This window comes from Lycorma delicatula, chromosome 10, assembly GCF_047948215.1.
Source record: "Lycorma delicatula isolate Av1 chromosome 10, ASM4794821v1, whole genome shotgun sequence".
NCBI classification, from domain to species: Eukaryota; Metazoa; Arthropoda; class Insecta; order Hemiptera; family Fulgoridae; genus Lycorma; species Lycorma delicatula.
In genome coordinates this window covers 5908056-5928769 of record NC_134464.1, presented here as the reverse complement: position 1 = coordinate 5928769, position 20714 = coordinate 5908056, and the positions used below count along the sequence as shown (strand labels likewise).

Here is a 20714-nt window from a genome sequence, read left to right as displayed (position 1 = left end):
TTTTTTTAATTAATCGGGTTTCCTTCGGAGGTCCCCGGTTCGAATCCCGGTCAGGCGTAGCGTTTTTCATACGCCTACAAATTTCCGTTTCGTATTCTCATGCGCAAGCTTCGAAGCTTATGCGGCGAATTTTTAATCGTTAAAAAAAGAAAGTCGGTCCGCTCAGATGCAGAATTTACCTCTCCCGGTTATGATATCGGCTATACGTTAATATTTTTCTTACGTCGGTTACGAAATGAAGAATTGTAGGTAGTAAATATGATATTGCAACGAAATACGTTTTTTACAAATTTCTGTTGTTATATTTCGTAAAAAAGTAAATTTTATCTCGCGAATTGCACAGACTAATGTTAGGTATTATAAAAAATTCATAATTTAAAATCGAAATTTAATACGTAAAGAAAATTTTAGTGTATCATGTCTTTTAAATTAAGTTAATTAAGCTAGTTTAAAGCTAGATTAATGATTTCTTTTTAATATAAAAAAAAAATTAATCGATCGATTAATCGTTTGTCCGATATAATTACCTTAAGAACGATAAAAAGTTAACATTTTTAATCTAAAAAATCAATTTTTCCTTTAAAAATCAATTTTTAACAAACGAGGTAGATTATTGGTGAGAGGTTATAAAAAAATTAATAATTGTACGTTTTTTAAAAATATTATTTATATATATCTTTTTTATTTTCTCCCTGTACGTAAAATTGAAAGCTGTTAAATATTAATGCGATTATAACTGTGTACATCAAATCCTTTTAGATCTAATACGACGAGCGAAATAAAATTTATAGGGCAAGGACGTTTGCAATTTGATTAAACGTTTAGTGTAAGACTAGAAAGCGCTTCCAGCTTCTCGCCCTGCCACGATCGACAACCCTAACTGGTTTTAAGTGCCGCTGAACCTTTATTTAACTAACCGGTTGTATTCATCTTATTTCTTTACGATTTTCACTATAACCAAATACGGATGTAATACGTTTAGTTTACGTTTTCTTTTAAATGCTATCCGTCGGGTAGTTATTATCTCTTTAAAATGTTTGTTGTACTTATATCGGTTTAAATTATAAACGGTTTTACTAATCGCAAAATACATTAATTTTAGATTCGATCTAAAATTAATTTAAACCGATATAAGTGCAACAAACATTTTAAAGAGATAATCACTGCCTGACAGATAGCACTTAAAATAAAATATAAAGTAAATGAATTACTTCCGTATTTGGTTTTAGTGAAATCTGATAATAAGGTAAAGAAGTAATGTAATAAAAACACTTTTTGTATATATATATATTTTGTAATTATTTATGGGGTGGCGTACGAAATGATCCGACATTTGGTTTTGTTAAAAAAAATTATCTGCATCTTAATACACAAAACTAAAATATAATGTTTTACTATATATACCTGGAGATTATGTTCTGTTTATCACATTTTCAATACGACCACCATCACGTCTAGCAACTTCTTCAACAGTAACTCCTATGTTAACTCGACGACACATTCCTCGGTTATCTCGTCGCACGCCTCAGCGATCAGCCCTCGCAGCACCGTCACTGTACGAAGATGTTTAGGGAAAATCTTTACCTTTAGAAATCCCCAAAGAAAATAATCACACGGATTCAAATCAGGACTGTTCGGGAGCCGGTTCTGTCGGCACGCAAAACGATTAGGAGATCGGTTTGAAGAGACATTTGCGTTAAAAGTTTCACGCAGAATATCTAAAACAACATTAGTCGAGTGCGGTCTGGCTCCAATCTGCACGAACCACTCCTTTTCTAATCGAAACCATTTTGCAAGAAGCCGGGGAACAAAATTATTACGAAGCACGTTTAGGTAACGTTCACTGTTCACTGTCTGTTCAAAAAGAATGGCCCTATTACCCGCGACTTGAGGTTGCGACCCGTAGCGTAATTTTTGGAGCGTGATGCACCTTTTCATGAAGCACGTGTGGATTTTCGGAAGCCCAAAAACGCACATTCTATTATTAACAACCTCGTCTCTGTGAAATTATCAGACGTCATCTGAAAACCAAACATCGTTCGACAATACGTTTTGGTTCACAGCCCGTTCAGCGAATGCCATTCTTTAATATTTGTTGTCGACCGTTAATTTAGGAGCTGTCATTTTTGCTAATCTGTTTTTAAAATTCGTCGTGCAAATCCCAAGTTGTGCTGCTGCTTTTCTTGTTAATTTGGCCATGCTCCTCCGCGACGCCGGTCTGACAGTTTCCACATCTGTGGAGAACGGACATCGGCCGGCCGTTCGCGCTTACTCAAATACTGAACCGTCGCTATTAAATTTTTCGTAAAGTCTGCATTGTTTTAAACGATGGTGACCACCGAGTTTAAAAACGAGCACGAAATCGTCTTTGAGTAAAGACCACTCCTTTCATTTCATTAAAAAAAACACAGTTTCTACGCGCTGTTCAACAGTCAGTCTTCCTTTGTCAGCCATCTTGGAACGATACACGAACTGCGCACTCGGAGTATTCATGAACTGCCGTCGCTTCTGCCAACGTGAAACGCATTATTAACTATTATAATGCGAAAACATATTAAGTATTATAATCCTAAACGATTATCGCCAAAATAAATGTCGGATCGTTTCGTGCGTTATCCTGTATACGTATAAATATAATTTTATAATTAAAAGCATTTAATTAGAAGGAAACTGTACGCGCTAAAAAAATTTAAGAAAATTTGACCGAAATATAGGGAAGAATCAAGAGGCAGTGATGAGGAAAAGGGAAGGCGAAGAAATGCAGGTTTTAATTGCTTTTCGATAAGTTCATAGTAGAAACGATAAAGGAATTTAATGAAAAATATGAAAATAGATTAACTTACCGAGGAAAAAACCCAAAAATATAAAAAATTCGCTGCCAAAACGCTATTCTTTTGGCAAAAACTAACGGATGAATTACAGAAAATATAGATAGGATAAATTTACAGTTAAGAGAGAAATTTACTTTGAAAATTAATAAACGTAATGAAATTTAATCGCAAAGAAGATGATGAAAAGTAAAATGTAAAGATGGAAAAAACGAATTCACAGAAGCGGGAATTTCAGTTGTAAAGTGCAATTTTCAAAAGCAGGTCTGCTTTAACAAGGAGAATGTGCAAAAAGTAATGGACATCCTTGAAAACATTATAGCACTTTGGACATTGAAAAACCAGAAAGAAAGATAATAATGGAGTTTGAAATGCGCGTTAAAATTTAAGCAGAGGAACTAGTTAGCGTTCTTTGCGTTAAGGCAAACGGATTTAATTTATTTAGCGATAAACGGACGTGTAAAAGATAAACGATCGTAGTGGAAGACAAAGATTGGAATGTACGAAAGATATACGATATTTACGACATACATACTTTCGTTATTTACACATCGTATACGATATTTACGACATCCTAAACCGATCGTTCTCAAGCTTATTAGCTCCACGAACTCCAAAAAGTTAAAAAAAAATTAATAATGAATATTCCGCGACCCTCCAACCCCAAAGCCGATGAAAACTAGTAAAAACTATTTAGCTTCGTTGATAGCGACGGGTATGAACGTGCACATATGATGCGTACAAACACGAGCGATTTATTGGTTCCGACTTGACGTGTATCCGCTGCTTGTAATTTGGCCTCCTCGCATAATATTCGCTGTGAGAGCGTCTTGTTCGAACGTAAAAAAAATTCAGTCGGCCGACTATATCTCGGAAGATAAAAATGATTTCTCGAAGAAACCGGTACCGAATCCATTTAAATGAAAACGAGCCGCTAAGTTACCGATGATATTCACGACCGGCTCGTCGAAATGTCTGCCGATAAAATGTTACGACTACAATTCACATCTGAAGATTTACGTACATTTTGGTTTGCTAGTCGAAGTGAGTGCGGAAATTTAGTCGCAGAAGCGTTGAAAATATTAATCCCTTTCGTCCTCTCTTACTTCTGTATGAAAAGGGTATTGCGTCTACGGTTGCGCTAAATACGAAATGTAGGAATCCTCTTTTACTTAAAAACATTTGCTTTTGTGTGTTTCTAACATGGAGTCGCGTATGGAGAAACTTTTACACGAAAAACAAATGCGATTATCTCGATAATTTATTTTCTATATGTATGTACTTACAAATTTAAGTAAAATTTTTATAACCAACGATTTTTTCCTCGTAAAATGATTTCGTTATTGTTTATGTGTAAAGTTACAGGCTAATTTCACTACCCCTCTTATCACATCACCGTGACCCCCAGGTTAAGAAACGCCGTCCTAAACTATCGTATCGTAGGATATTGTAAACGTGCTGAGGTTAAAAAAAACGCACAAAAAACGAAGAGTAGCATCGAATTTGATTGATTCTGTAAAAAAGTAATTAGTTTATCGCTTTAAATGATGTAAATCGTAATTTGAATCGACTCGTTCAACATTTTTATTATCGTAGTTGTTACTACGAACTATTCGTAGTTTTTATTCAATCTTATTTGTGATCATAAACTTTTTTTATTTAAAAAACAGGTAACGACTTAGTTTAAAATTATAGACGGCTATTTTTTACTAAAAAAAATAAATTAGAAATATCTATATTATAAATTATATTCTGTTAAACTGTTACGTGAATTTCGATCGATGTATTATTTATTTCGTTGAACGCTATCTTCGTCTGTGTATTTAATATACAAGTCGTTAATTATTTTGCTACGTTTTAGTTGCTTATTTGGATCTTTTAATTATAATTTTTGCGTTACGTTTTTTTATCTTGAGTATACCCGCAATTTTCCGTAGGAAAATATCAGGGAAACGGGAAAATTTAGCCGTAAAAATATTTTCAAAAAATATTTCATTATGAAATTTAATAGTACAAAATACTACATAACGTACATTTAAGATAAAAATTGTCATTCGACATTTGTTTAAGGCGTTCTTCAATATATTTTAAAGTCGTAAGATGGTACCCTAAATTTATTTCATGAAGATGACTATTTCGGGCGAGGTCAATCTCTTACCAGACATTCATGCAGTTCCTTCGTGACATTCTGCGCGGGGATTTTGACGATTTCCTTTTCGCATATTGATTTTCAGTTCTTCCGTTGTAGCAGATATATCGCAACATAACCGCTTTTAAGGTGACCGTAGAAAAATAAATCGTATGTCATAGGTTATAAGATCAAGGGATCTTGGAGGCCGTGGAATGTTACTGTTTCTCGAAATGAAACGATTTACAAACGATCTTTAGAAGAGGATTTTCTTCTAACAAGTTTCTTTGAACTCTCGAACGAATCGACTGAGACAACTTAATGTGTGGAACCGTGATATATATATATATAAAACACTATTTCATGACATTAATTTGTTGGCTTACACTGTTTGTACCACTTTTCTTATGACTGACATGAAAAAGCACCTGAGATATAATTCACTAAACAGCGTTACTTTCTGTGTGAGTTACGACCTTTATTATTCACCAATTCTCTGCGGTGAATAATAAGTCATTTATATTTCGTGTCGGGTTTCCTACAACCTTTTTGGTTTTGGCGTGAAGATTTATATCCTAATATTTGCGAACGATTGTTAAAATATTATTTTAATTACTTCTGTTTGTCTTTCCTGTTTAGCCTCCAGGAATCACCGTCTGGTATTATTTCAGAGGATGATATGTATGAGTGTAAGTGAAGTGTAGTCTTCCACAGTCTCAGGTCAACCGTTTCTGAGATGTGTGGTTAATTGAAACCCGACCGCGCCAAAGAACACCGATATCCACGATATAGTATTCAAATCCCTATAAAAGTAACCGCCTTTACTAGGATTTGAAGTTGGACTTAAAAGACGGATCAAAATACGATAAGTTTTCCGGATGGAAATAATCTTACTGTCTAATACATCCCGCATTTTAAAAAAAGTAGTTGCGTTAACGTTTTTACTTTTTCATCCTAGAAAGAATTTCAAATTATTATTTTTTCCTTAAACAGTGGCGGTATCTGTTTTATAACTTTACGATTAAGTTAGGGTTCCGTCTAATTTTTCTAAGTTACTGCTATTCAATTTTGGTACTTCGTTTATATTATTTTTAAATATTTCTTGCGTTTATGTCTGAATTTGCCAAAATATTATGTTTTTTTATCTAAACTTTTGCCGTCGTTCATGGCGGAGCGAGAGGGTTTCTAACTTTCATCCGGAAAGTTCTTGATTATAGTGAGGTATGGAAGTTTTCATCTCTTTTAAGTAACTGTAATCGGGCAGATTACCCTTATTCGCTAAGTAAATAAATAATTTTATAACGCCTTTAGATTCAATATATTTGATTTTATGCTAATTTATTTCTACCGTATTAACAAATCGTAAAGTTAAACAAATTATGTACTTTTTTTAAATAAGAAAATTTTATTATCGGAAGAAGGGCTATATTAAAATTGTGTGATCCCTCGAAAATCCAACTCCATCGAGCCTTTTTGTTTTTTAGTTATTGTAATAAATTCATTTATTTTATCAAGTAAATTAACAACTTAGTTAAATGTTATGAGATCGTTCGTAAATTTGAAAGAAATAAAAATATATTTGAATTTTTAAATCGATCTTCAAAACTAATTTTTCTTAATTTGTAATTTAAAAAAATCAGTAATTTAATTATTGTAATTGAAGAAAAAAACAGTTACGTTTTACTTCCGATTATTATTATTATTTAGCGTATTTAATTTATTTTGCCATTAATCGAGTTATTTTGTTCTATGATTTAGGCCTAATCTATAATGTATTTTTCTCTTTCTAAAATATATTGTTGTCGCCGATTTTTTTTATTTCTTCAGCTGTGTTTATTTTTGTGCATCTATCTTGTCTCGGTTGTTCTATTTCTGTTTCCCTTTTTGGTTCAAAGAAAAATAATTCGAATGTGTTTTTTTCTTTATCTACCTAAGTTTTATGCATTGAAGAATCTTTTCTACCTGTATTATTGAAATAATATTTACCGTTTTTTTTTTATATAGGTCTACCGGAAGGGATTTTTTTTGTTAATGTTATTTATAAAAAGGAATTTCCAACGCGTTTTAAAACGTTATATACATTTTTATATTACTTCTTGACTTAGACCCCGCCCAGTGCACGGCGGGAGGTTGTGCACTGCCGTACAAAAAAATGATCCCATCTGTTATTTTCGCTCGCTGGTTTATTTTTTATCGCTTTTCTAAGCTTTCAGTGTTGTCGTACCTGGCTTCATAAATTCTGCCAACAAAACTCTTTTTCGGCCCCAAAACACGGTAGCCATAATCTTGTTATTCGAATTTGTTTGGATTTTTTTAGGCTTGCTCGGCGAGTGTGTGTGTGTGTCTGTGTGTTTGCATATACTGTTCGGACTGTTGTTTCATCTCGATATCGATGAGCCGAATCTCCACGTCGTCTTCCGAATAACAATGCTTTCAAGAAATTCACTTCCTTTATTGTGGTATCGCTGAAGAGAAGTCGATTCCGTTCCCATTCTTATCGTTTTGTGGGCGTCTTAAGTCGTTTCACTATCCGTCGTTCGCAGTACTTAGGAAATCGCGATCTGACGGGAGCCACAATGATCGCTTCATATTCCGCCTATTACTCGGGTAGTAGCGGTGGGATAAACGATTCTTTTTCTGGAATCGATTCTTTCGATTCGATTTTAAGAAAGGATTCGTAAAAAAGAATCGTTCGTCCGATTCAACGATTCTTTTTCTCGCCCCCGCTACCGGTAAAAATACAGGAAGTATTATTAATTGTAACCGGTAGTCGATCAAAATGAGTTTATTTAAAAACTTTTTTTACAAATTACGATTTACGTAAAACCTTAACGCGGTAACACAATTTCGATACCGTATTTGAAATCGGCTCTCAAACTAATGTACGAAAAGGCGTGTAAGATGTTAGATACAAATTTTCTGTCGACTTGTGGCGATTAAAAGATGTACGTACATCTTCCACTAATTTCTATATTTTTTGTTTTGAAAGGGTCATGAAACGTCGAAATTTATGAGAAACGTCGCCGTTCTTGCTGTTCTTAGCTTTGCAGCTGTACCTGCATAGAGACGTATTATATCCGCGAAGTAAAAGGAAATAAGTTATCGGTTTGAAAATGTTCGGTTGTGAATTTGGAAATTTGTAGCGTTTAATTTGCGTGATCTATTGAGGTTTATTATTTTAATATAATTAATAGATAAGTATTTATTTTGTAATATAAAAATATGTACGTCAGTGTTTTGCTGCTACGATCCGAATTTCACGACGTGGTATCGCGTGTTGAAAAATATAGTCCCAGTTTCACGCTAGAACGATGGGAAATTCTGAATAAATATGATAATAAGTTATCGAACAGCGACTACTATTTTATATACTTAACGACGTTTTCATCGATTCTATGTCATATCGTTTAATTAACCGAATTATATGTCGCATATATAAATCAGTTTATAAGCTCCTTTTCAATTTATACAATCGGTTGATTAATCAAAATACATTGCGTCTGCTCTAAATACAATTTTAGTTGATCTATTAACGTTTACGTAACGAAAAGCTTTAATAGTTTTACTTAGAATACGTGCGGGTGAAAAATAAAATATAGCGGGGAGAAATTTGGGGAGAGAATTTGTCTTTGATATTTTGCCAGGCTTTTTGACGTCATATTTCAAAGTCACGTGATCGTGATCGTTTCACCGCTACGGTTTTAATTGTTACATGTCTGTGGCTTCTGTTATCTGCGATATTCTCATATCTAGTATACGTTATATTAAACGATAAGTATTAAATTTACGGTGAATGACATAGAATCGATTAAAACGTCTCCTGTAATTTATTATATTCTGTATATAAAATATCTAAAAATCAGAAAACTAGTTTAAAATATTTGTAAATTATAGTACAGCAATGTCTTACGGTCGCCGAAATATTTCCACCGTCATCCCGTTCGTTGTAAGTATTTCCTAGCTCATTAACGTAATTTAAGACCGTTAATAAAAACGAAAGGGGTTAGTAATAATAAGATCCGACTGAAAATCAATCTCTAATTATAAAGTAGTTTAGGGTACCTGTCTAGCGATTGTGGTTTTTAAGTTGAAGCGATCCTTCGATTTTTTGTTATAAGTTCTAGCAGTTTTTCTCTGAACTCTACTCGTGTCTTCTTTTCTTTGTACTTCCTTCCGTTTTTCCTTGTAAAATTTACCCGATAATATTTCGTCCTCTTGTTACTCGCTTCAACAGTATCTTTGGTTTTCTGCCGATAATATTAAACTTTTTTAAATCTAGTCAAAACTTCTTACGATCTATTTATTTTATTAAAAAGAGGTTATATGTGAATTTGATTCGCTCACCTGTAACCGACCGAGTCGCTCAGTCGGTAGGATTATTTATCTTTGTCAAACTACAGTTATTATAGTATTATTATTATTCTTTATATGCACGGTATTTAATTGGGAAGTACTTTCTCGATTTATCATTTCGTTGATGTTTTGTTTAAAAAAATATTGTCCGATACGAAATTAATGTGATTTGCAGATTTGTTCGTCGTTAACGTCATTTGATGTTAAATTTTTTTTTTGAAAAACAAAAGGAATATAGCAATATAATTCGGAATGTTCTCGGCTGTTTCGGCTCAACGGTTCAGCCGAACGATGAAGTCTCGACGTTGACTCATCGTTTGAAGTGAATCTGCCTCCAGCGAGCAATTTCTTCAGATTTGGGAAAAGGAAACAACCGCTGGGAGCCGAATCCAGTGAATGTGGTGCGCATAGAAGCACAGAAGGTGGAGGAGTTATACATCAACATCCCGAGACGTGTGTGCGAGCATCTTGAACGGATGTACAACCGCGTTAAAATTCAGCAGCCCGCTTTTTTACCGTCAAAAAAGAAGAGAAGAATCCTTTTAAAATGGAATCTATCTCTTTTCGTATCTCCGTTGGGATTGAACCTTTTAAAATAAAAAAATTTGTAACGACATATAACCGTATCGACTACAACGATTTATCGGTTATTCATAAAACGTCAAGATATGCTTTACTTCATCGGATCGGTACAAACAAGTAACTAAACTTATGCGTCTGAAACTTAGCACCGTGCCACTTAAAGGATAATACTTGACAAATAGCACAGTTATTTGGTCGTACTTGCACCATCTCTGTCAGGCGAGAATCTTCCGAACGACCCTATTATATTATGGTAGAGGCATTACGCAGAGATATTTTTTTTTCCGCCTTCTGGAACCGGATCCGCAATTAAGCGTAGAACAGCTCCGGCAGGTGCCACCGTCTCAAATCACGGGAGAGGAATAGTGAGCGGTCTGGCTATGCCGTTCCCGACCACCCGCCTACCTCCGGAATCGAGACTCGGCCTTTATTGCCTGCATCAAGCGGAGCAACCCCGAAGGGAAGCACCGCCAGGACCCAGTCTTGCTACCGCAGGGGATCAGGAGTTCCCGGACTTCCTCGCCACCACCCATCCGTGAAGACACGACGACGGCAGCTCCACCCGAGGTTGTCCCTAACCCCTTGCTTCTGTCCTTCCGGCGCAGAATCCTCGTTATGAAGTCAGCTACGCGTTATACCTCGCCTCGCTAGTAAGAATTAACGCTGTAACACCGTCCTCATCGGTTAACCCTATGGCCACCGCGTAAGCACGCCCTTCTTCCTCCCACCTTGGGCAGTGGAAGACAACGTCTTGATCTCTCCACAGTAGTGGCAACCCGGGTTGTCTACCCTTCTCCACCAGTGCAGTTAAGCCCGGAAGGTTCCGTGGGCGGTCAGGAACTGCGTGAGCCAAAGATTTAGCTCACCGTACCGCCTCCCGGACCACGGTCCAATCCGCGGAATAAGATGATGGGTCCACCTGCCTTTGGTGGACGCATCCCACCGTCTTGCCAATCCTGTAGCACCGCAGCGAACGCGGTTTCCTTGGATACTCCTTGATATATTAGGGAACGGGCCTTCACCAGTTTTTGAAAGGAGGCATACCCGTAATGACCATGACTGCCTCGGTCGAGACAAAGGCGACGCTGACGCCACTCTCAAGGCCATCCGCGTCTGCATGCTTTCAAGGCGCTGCCTCTTCCTTCCAATTGCGACCGCTTTGCACCACACCGGAGCCCCGTATCGCTGTTGGTAATATGAGCATACAGTCTGCGTTTGGACGAGTGGGGTTCCCCAGTATTCGCAAGCAGTCTACTAAGGGGTGTGATCATCTGACCCGTTTTCTCACACATCTCCCGGATGTGAGGAGCAAAGTTCCTTCGACGGTCCAGCCATATTTCCCAAGTACTTGGCGGTAGTCCGTGGCTGGACCATTTTCCCTATGACTGTGATAGAGATTGTTCTTAGGTGGCGCCTCCCTGCTATAATGATGAAATTGCTCTTCTCATGAAAAATCAGTAGCCCTTTGCTGTCCATCCAACTAGAGACAGTGGTGATAGTATCATTCGCAGCGAGCACTGCCTGTTCCTCCGTCTGCGCCACCAACACCACCAACGCCAGGTCATCGGCGTAGCGATGGCGGTCGCCCCCGCCGGGTATTCTAGTTTAGTACTCCGTCATAGACAGTGTTCCACAGCAGAGAGCCCAGGACCCAGCCCTGGGGCATCCCGCCTGGCCTCTGTAGTACAGGGAGGGGTCGAACAAACCTCCCAGTCACTAACTGGTAACCCCTACCTTAGGGTTCATTGTCTATGTCATTGCAGAGTTTGCGCCAGCAAGTCTTTTTTGGCATTCTTGATCGTTTCCTTCAGTCCTTGCCTCGGCATAATCACCATATGAGGTGGCGATTCTTGCGAGGTCCCCTCGCCTATTGGCCCGCTGATTGACCCTCTTCTTGGCCCAGGACCGCTTGTGTAGAAGGTCTATGGCTGAGCTACTGCAGTACGTGTGTGTCTTCCGTCTTGAGTCCATACATGACATCCGAGATACGACACGTATCAGCTCCTCCGCAAACCACTCGCACCCCCTTTTCGAGGTGCCCAACCTTGTTCAGTGGACGAGTCTGGACTGAGCCTTGGATTTGAATTGAATCATGTGAGTGGTCTGACAGGGACTTCTCCTGCAAAATCCTCCAGCCCCTTAAACATTAACTCTTTCATCTCCAACAAATGCCAAATCTATCGCTGAACCTTAACTGCCCCGAGTGAATGTATCCTCTCTGTTGATGCGCACTAATCCAAGTGAGCTAGCCCTCTCGCTCAGGTGTCTGAGCGATGTGACAGCACCTGAGAAGTCATGGTTCTTCGCGTTGAAGTTCCCTGCCATCAACACATTTCGTCCTGTACGTCTGCTGATTTCCTCAACCAAGACATCCAGGAAGTCAACAAAGCAATGAATGCTAGCATTTGGCGAGTGGTAACAGCTGTACATCACCAATTCACCCAGGTCGTCTCATACGTACCCTTCTCCGGCCTCACTTTCTGTAAGCGGTATTCCTGCAGCTGGAAATCCAATAGCTGTAGAGGCTGAACTGTCTGCAGCCTTCTGTCACCCTCCACAGACATCACATTGGATTTCGCAAGACCACATCAACAATATTCCTAACGGCTGACTCCCAACAGAGGTCCATAGCTCTCCGGCATCTGTATGAATTAAACTGCAGGAACTTCATGTTAGTGTTGCATCTATTCGCTCTGTGGCCCTCCAATCCACAAACAGAACAGGCGGCGGGAGCCGCACAATGCGACCGCCGATGATTTAGCTTGTCGCAGTTGTAACAAAGTCCCGACTTGTTCGTACCAGTACACGTCGCGACCATATGGCCCACCGCTCAGTATCTGAAACATCTGTCAGTAGCCTCCCGTATCAGAGCCCGGCAGTGGACCTAACCGATCTTGATCCGTCCTTCCGTTAGTTTAACCGGCACTCGGTGACTAGTAATGATTGTAACACTCATGTTGTTTCCAAATGCGGGACGCAGCGATGTTATCTTAAACTCCGCCGGCTCGCCCGGCACTCAAGCCACCGCTTGCCGTGTCATGTTCTGATGTGCCTGCCTTATCGCTGTTAATATGGACTACTGCCCTGCGTCTCCCCCGTGACCCGAAGTTCCAAAGATGCAGAGTTCTTCATCCTTACCCCGATGGAGAGAGAGAACCTGACCCCCTTCTTCCGTGGTGACAGTCTCCGTCCCGTCATTTGCTTGAGCAGGTCGGCATGTGACTGTTCTCACTACCATAGTGCGGCTTTCATCAATCGCCGGGGTAGACTTCGCAATCCTAGGCGTCGATGATACCAGAGTATTGCTCGCTTGGGAGGGAGCTAGAACCTTCACCGACTCACCGTGTCCTCTGCCGACGTAGGCCACCAGGTTGAAGATATTCTGTCCTAGCTTCCCCTTCGGAAGAATAAACTACAACGTCACCGACGCATTCATTACCACCCAGATGTCCGTCAATATCGCCTTCAGGAAAGCCGGTCCACCCTCCACCGATGCGAAGTGAACTGCATAGCGTTTCGCACTCGGCACCGAAGAAGTGCTCCCCGTAATCATCATGTCCTCCTTGGTGAGTTCGCCGGCCTTAATCCCCTGGAGACGAATTAAATCAATAGCTAAGGTAGACTGCATTGCAGTGTCCGTCCTGGTGCCGCCCGGACAAATGAACAAACTTCACCACGTTCTCTTCTACAGAAAAGATATTGCGGATTCGACGAAGGCCCCTTGTCATATTCGCTGGCCATTTCTTCTCCGAAAGTCTGATGAGGTCACAGTCATTCAATTCTTTTCCCAGCGCGTCTCCGCAAGCTCGTGTCAGAGGCCGACTCTTTTTACGAGACCCGAGTAAACCTGGTTCAAGGGAAGACAACTCCTGTGTGGCCCGAAGACCCTTTTGGCTCAACATGACAGTCGGATATGAATAGAGAGAGCACTTCTTCCAAATTTAAGGATGCCCAGCGCAGAGCCTTAATTGTATGCACTGGTGTTTTTAAAACAACCTCCTACGAGGCACCCGCCGTATTGAGAAAGGCTCTCCCAAACGATTTAGCGGTGAAAGTTCGAGCAGCCGTGTGGAAATTACAAAGAGGCCGGGAGGCCGTGGAATTTGGGATGCGGTTTCGAGCCGGGCCAGTACCGGAGCGGAACGGTGATCACAATGTACCGGATCTAAATTTCGTTCAGTCGCCTATCCTTCGCCTACGGAAGAGGCTGCAGAGCCTCGCGATGGAAGCACGGCAGCTGGAATAGGACACCACGACTAAGGGAAGATACCTGTACAAGTTTATACGGAATCTGGGGGGATGGTATGCCTCGAGTTTGTATTTATGGACAACGGGTGCCCAGGTGCTCACAACTATGTCAATTTGAATCAATATTTGTTTCGGTTCCGCCTGGCAGCTGATGAGCTGTGCATCTGTGGGGGGGGGGGAGGTCCTGTCGAACGAACACATGATGTTCGACTGCCCAGCTTTGGTAGGGGGGGTGGGAGAACTCAGACCACCCTGGAACTTACAGGTCAAAGGGAAAATTGGCCAATCAGTGTGGCGAGAACCTTATTGTCGGACCGTGTGGATTTTTTTGATGCCGTTGCGTTGTTCAGTCGGCATCAGTAGTTTATCGGGAAAAAATGATCCTAGCGTGCTGCCGTGGGAAGCTACCCGAGAGTGATGGCTGGTCACCAGCCAATAAAGCTCCAAGCGCTTTAATATGGTGTATTGGTACTTTGTGGCATTCAGCGACCTAGGCGTGGCAGCGAATTGGTGCCTTGACGATGTAAATTAATATATTTCGTGTCATATATTTTATTAGTCGCCGGGGTTCGCCTCTACCCATTTTTTTATATAATATATTTCAAGTGAGTGGTGTGTGGCACTACGATTAGTCCGCTCACGCAATTAGGTTAACTGTAGGATAGCTCCTACAGTTAAGCGTTAGCACTGGTCGCTTAACTGTTTCGAGACGCAGTAGCCGTTTGTGGCACAGACATTCGGTCTTATGTTTTAGGGCGACCGAATGGGCTGGTGGCGGGAGAAAACCACGCAAACCAACCGGTGAAGAGTCCGTCGCACGACCGCCAACTCCAGCTATCGCCACGGAAGAACGTGAACCACGTGTCGACGGCGAAGGTAAACGGTGCGTCGCACCGTTTCTCCGGGCTCACCTTCACCAGATAAAGTTTCACAGAACTAACTAACTGCTCTCCGCAGGTCCTTCTCTACCCGCCTAGGTCTGAGAATGATCGTCACAAGACCTGTAGTTTTCAAAATCGGACATGTTGAATTTACACTAACGAAAATTATCTAACTCGAAAGGTAAACAAACTTATTCAGCCGTTATATACAAACCATCAAGAAATGAAATTACAGAATTAATCAGGGTCTAAATCACTTAAACGCGTGAAAAAAGGTTCTGAGAGTAAACCGTTAGGTCAAAGTCAAATAAACCCGTCTAACAACAAAAGTACATAGATGCTTGAAATAATATAAAAAAATTACTCCGTGGCCCACGGTTGTGAGGGTCAACAAACCTTAGCGACGAGACTCGCACAAGATAATAATTTTTTTAAATTAATTCGGATGGAAATAGCACACAAAAACATGCACTCAGGGTCGAAGTGTAATTGTACACAAGAAAATAGTTCCAGAAACCCCAAAACAGTAACGCAGTAAAATATGATAATTCCGATGTAACCTACTGTTACTAGGGAGAAACAAACCAACCCAAAGAGTAAAATTAACTTAAACCTAAAAAATCCGATGTGGATACCACATGACTTCCTTGTACGCCCATTAACTTTCATATACACATATTTAAAAGTGCGTAAAATGTTATTTCACTAATAACTTCTGATTTTTTAAATTATTTTTTTACGTAGTTATTATTGAATTATTTATTGTCAACTTTTTTACAATCGGAGGTCAATAATTATTAATAAATCAATATATATACATTAAAAAAAATAAAGAAATGAATATTGTCCGACAATATCAGAGTAGTAATGAACTAAAAGATAAGAATTTTTTGTAATTTATTAAAGATCGGGCATGTATGCCTCAGTGTACTCGTATACATTGTTCTTGTGAGGGTCTGTTTTTCAGTTTCTGTAGTTAACTTTAATGTAGATAAAATTAAACTAGAAAATCCAAAAATAATAATAAAGAATAATTTTAAAGATCTGTAGTTTGTATTTAATTTAATTTACAGTTTATAGCTTTAATTTTCACAATTTGTTCGGTTTGTAAGGATTCACCGCATCTTAATTGCCCTCGAGTTTTGTTCGTATCGGGTACCGATTGATGATGACATCGCAAAATATTACTATTATTTTCAATCGATCTAATATTATCCGTCTCTTTTCTTATCTTCACCCGCGACTGTACGATGTGAATACGTATTCTTATGTATTGTTTTGTTATTTAATCGTGTAGCGCGAGCCTTATGAATCGATGTTAAGACGTCACATTTGAAAAAAAATTACCTCTCCTTTAATCTTTATCTCGTATTTGTTTTCTTCGTGTTTATTTTATTACAAAAATAAAATATTTTTGTAATAGTTGTAAGCGGCTGTAATCATCTACTTTTAACGTGTAAAATTTTAAGGTATATTTAACTTAACATGCACATTACATCTAAGTTAAACCGGCGAAAATTCTGAGTTACTTCTACGTATATTTTTGTTTTCTTAACCGTACTATTATGTAATCTTGTTTCAATCCGCGAAGGCCGGTCCGTTTTCCTAAATCGTGTTTGAGTTTTATAAGTCGACAAGCTTTACTACCTTTACGTCGAAACAAAAGAATATGCGCGAGAGAGGAATATATTTAGAGTAAGGAATATATTGACAGATGGAATTATACGAGCGGCGATAATCTTACGAATATAGTCTGTCTGATAAATACGACTGGGAAATAAACTTACAAAAAAAAATAAAAAATACTGGGCTATAGCGCTGTGAATTATTTTATTCTTCTTTTTTTGCAGGTCCGATGTGGAAAAGTGAGGCCTTCTCCTTACCCGCCAAGGATGGCCTTTACGATCCTGAAGCTGAAAGGGACGCTTGTGGCGTCGGTTTCATCGTCGCTATTGATGGACGTCGTTCCCATAAGGTATGTGATTCTATAACTCTTAAGGAAAGACGACGAGTGAACGATCGAAAAAATAAACGTAAGTAACGGGAAAATAGTAGTAATCGATTACCAAATAACTGAAATATTTCGTGTTTATTCTCAATACTACGCCGACTCGGCACGCATAAAAGTTAATTTTTAACCGCTTTTATTCCTCTTTTTGAGGTCTGGCTTAACGTATGACGGTATAGTTGGTTGTTTCCTTTTGCCGTACTATTCCGTAGGCGTGAGCTTTAGAAACGCGCTTAGATACTCTTACCTGATCCGGGGCGAGGGTTTATTCTTAGGCCGCACCAAATTTCCTTAACACCCATCCATCTACACTTGGAATGATTGTCCTCGTCCAGCCGCCTGTGCGGGGTGCCTCCTACTCTGCTTGACATTCTTATAATAAGGACCTTCTAGCCTCAGTCCTAGGCGTGCCGTTAAAAACCCTCTATAACATTCTTGCCCTTAATTTAACAGGTGGTACGCCTGCATTTCATAGTATAGGATATCCCAAAAGTAACGCGGGATTTAAATTTACAAAATTAACCTTTATTTACGCACGAATCGGAAAAGTTACGATATACTTCGAAAGAGTAAACGCTTCGATTAAATGTAGAAAATAATATCCGGTAAATGTTTTCCACGTTTCACACCTAACTCGCGCAGTCTTTTGACAAATCACATTTTCGCAGATTTGAGGCGCAATTATACTACATGCGCTTCAGAAAGCGTTGCCAACCCGGCGAAAAGAAATGGCGCGCGATTTAAATCCTGCGTTAAATAGAGGCACCCTTTATTATAAAATAAGGGATAATCGCTTGGGATGTTGCTTTTAGAAATAATCTGGATCTTTTACAAAAATTGCCGAATAGATTATTAAAAATCAATTTTCATCGGATAAATCTAGTACGGCTTTCGGTCGAGAAGCTTTACTTTACTTTGATCGCAAAGACGATTGCTTAAGTTCTAATGGCGTAACTACAAACAAGAATATATTGATGCCGAAAGTTACTAAAACTGTTAGCGGAAGAAATAGTTTTATTTTGTCGGTTTGGCTGCCGAATAAAAATGATTCCTACGAAATAGAAATGCGTTATATACGCACTATTGTATTTTATTTTCAAATTTTATTAGTATTTTTAGTTTGTCAGTTTTCTATTGTAAAACTACCGCGTATAGGTTACTTCTACCTCGGTCGATTACATGTAAATGTAATATTCGGTTGAATTTATAACTAAATTTAATTTCGGTTGTATTTTGTCAAGAAGATGAAAAGATAGGGTCGCCGTAGTGTCCGTATTTCAAAATTTTACTCGACACGAATAATTTTTTTACATAATTCGACATCTCTTAGGAACCTTATAGGCGTTATGCCTTTTTTCGTGTCGTCGTCTCTCATCAAACTTTGAATTAATAAAATTTTTTTCACGCGTCAAGAAAACACATAAACTATCTCTGTAGCGGTTTATCGTACGATTTTGAAATTTCGCATCGTGAATCTACATCGAAAAGCCACATCTATATACAGGATTAAATTATTAACGATATAAGTGTCTTTAAAAATAAATTTAGGCGGTAAAAATAAACTATTACTGTTCCTTTTCAGAAAATCAACTCGCAAATGAACAACCGGCTTTTCGGGAACTTAAATGACTTTGCCGTTTCCCGGCTCTTTTAGTAATCTGAAGCGACATATTTGCGGTTTCACAATATAGAACTTATCGTTTAAATAAAAATTATTTAGTTAAATTAAATTTGAAAATATTTTTTTCCACGGTGTACTTTTCACTGTTTTTATAAATGTATAAGTAGACTGTGATTTAATTATATTTATAACCTCCATAAAATGTAATAAATTTCTAACATTCATAATCTGTAATATTAGTAATTAAAAGCGTATTAGTTGATAATAGTAAAATGATTATCGATAGCGTATAAACATTTTCATTCAATAAGTAGATAATTTTTAATGTTTTTTTATTATTAATTTCGAGTACTCTGATCTTGAAAATCGATTAATTCCTTCAGATAAATAGTACCGTTATTATTCCTCTATTGAAATAAAACATAATTTCCATTAGTTACGTATATAATTAATTTAGGACCGTGGAATGAAAACATTTTCTGATTAATTCTTTATTCTCTTGAGAAAAACGGGTTTTTTTTAAATTGTAAAAAATGATAAAGGTCTTATTGTTAGAAATCGACGTGTTTTTATAATGCGGATATTGTTTGATGTTTAAATCGTGTCGGAGGGTAAATATGGTCTTTAATCGGCCGTGGTGTGAAGTTGCAGTATCTAGATTTAAACAAAGCCAAAGGTCAGTTACATTTTAACTGTAATAATAACCGTAATATTTACTAAATGTCTCGTCGAACAAACTGAAAGAATTCAGGACATTTTCTACAAGTAAAAATTTATGCGGATAAATTTTCTTTCGCGACTCGTTTTGAGGAAAACAAAATAAAAAAAGTTCATCTAGACAACTGCCCTATTTTGCTTCTTTTCCCGTCTGTTCACCGTTCTGTGTTTTTATAAAAAATTTATATCTTAAAAACGGATGGAGATATTTTAATGAAATTTAATGTACGTACTCGACAACATCTTAAACGAAATAACCGAGGTTAAAAATTTAACTTAACTTTTGAAAATTAAAGAACGGCGATAATTAAGAGTTTCTAATTATTTATAGTTACAGTATCGTGAAAATTAATCCGAACACAGATGTGATTTAGAAAAAAAAATCATATCTGTATCTGTATTCTTAATCGCTTCACGTACGCGATCTGATATCGATTCAGCAAGTGTACTACATATTTTGTTCATCGTGAAATTGTACAATCATTTTTTTTTTGTAATCCATTTTTTGAATCGTTTTTTACTTACTATTCCCCAAAGATTTTCAGTCTGGGGAGTTGCCTGGCCACGGAAGCGCTTTAATGTTTCGTTGTTCGAAAAGTTGTTCCGGTTTATCGGCAGTACGGCACGACGCCAAATCTTGTTGGAACACTCCGTTGCCTTGTGGGAATTTATTTTGAAGTCGTGTGACAACCCTTTCCTTCAGAATCTCGGTATATCCATCGCTTTTCAACATACCGTCTACCGGACTTAAAAAACGGGCCTTAGTCGGGAAACAACCCCTAAATATTATTTTCTGGGGACGTTTAACCGATCGCCGAACACGAGCCGGTGATTTATTTTTATCTGATGCTTTTCTAATGTATACTCGTACAATCCTTTGCCCCTTCACGTAAAAATGCGACTTGACGAAAACCGTAACATCATTTCAGTCTTTTTCGGTTCTACGGCCCGCTTTTGCAAGAGCTTTTCTTGCACGTTGTTGTTAAAGCTGCTTTTTAGCTAGCCGACGAGCTTTCCGTCCACCTGCAACAAATCTGCGTCTAACAGTCGTCACATGTAAATTGTTCCACCGGCTGGTAATTGTCGATTTAAGTCGTAGCAGATAATTTTGGATCAAGTTTAATTTTTTAACTAATAACCGATCCTATGTTGGAGTAGTTTTTCTTTTACGACCGTATTTGCCTTTACTTTGAGGCAAAAAGGAACCGATTTCAAAAAATTGTTCTAAAATTGCATTCACTGTCTCTAGTTCAACATCACTCAGAAGCCATTTTTCGTTGTGTCAAATCGGTATTCTCAGAAAGAAAATTGTATTCGATCGCTTTCTTGTAGTTATGTCCATTATTAT

General features: G+C 38.3%; 1 protein-coding gene across 2 annotated transcripts in view; it reads left to right on the top strand.

The window, feature by feature from the left end:
• LOC142331019 (uncharacterized) overlaps window positions 1-20714 on the top strand; it is a 316345-nt gene that overhangs the window by 40171 nt on the left and 255460 nt on the right. For both annotated transcript variants that reach the window (XM_075376587.1, XM_075376588.1), the window contains exon 2: window positions 16871-16995. In XM_075376587.1, the coding sequence (XP_075232702.1) occupies window positions 16876-16995 (120 nt within the window). In that variant the 5' untranslated portion in view covers window positions 16871-16875. The remainder of the gene's footprint in view (window positions 1-16870; window positions 16996-20714) is intronic.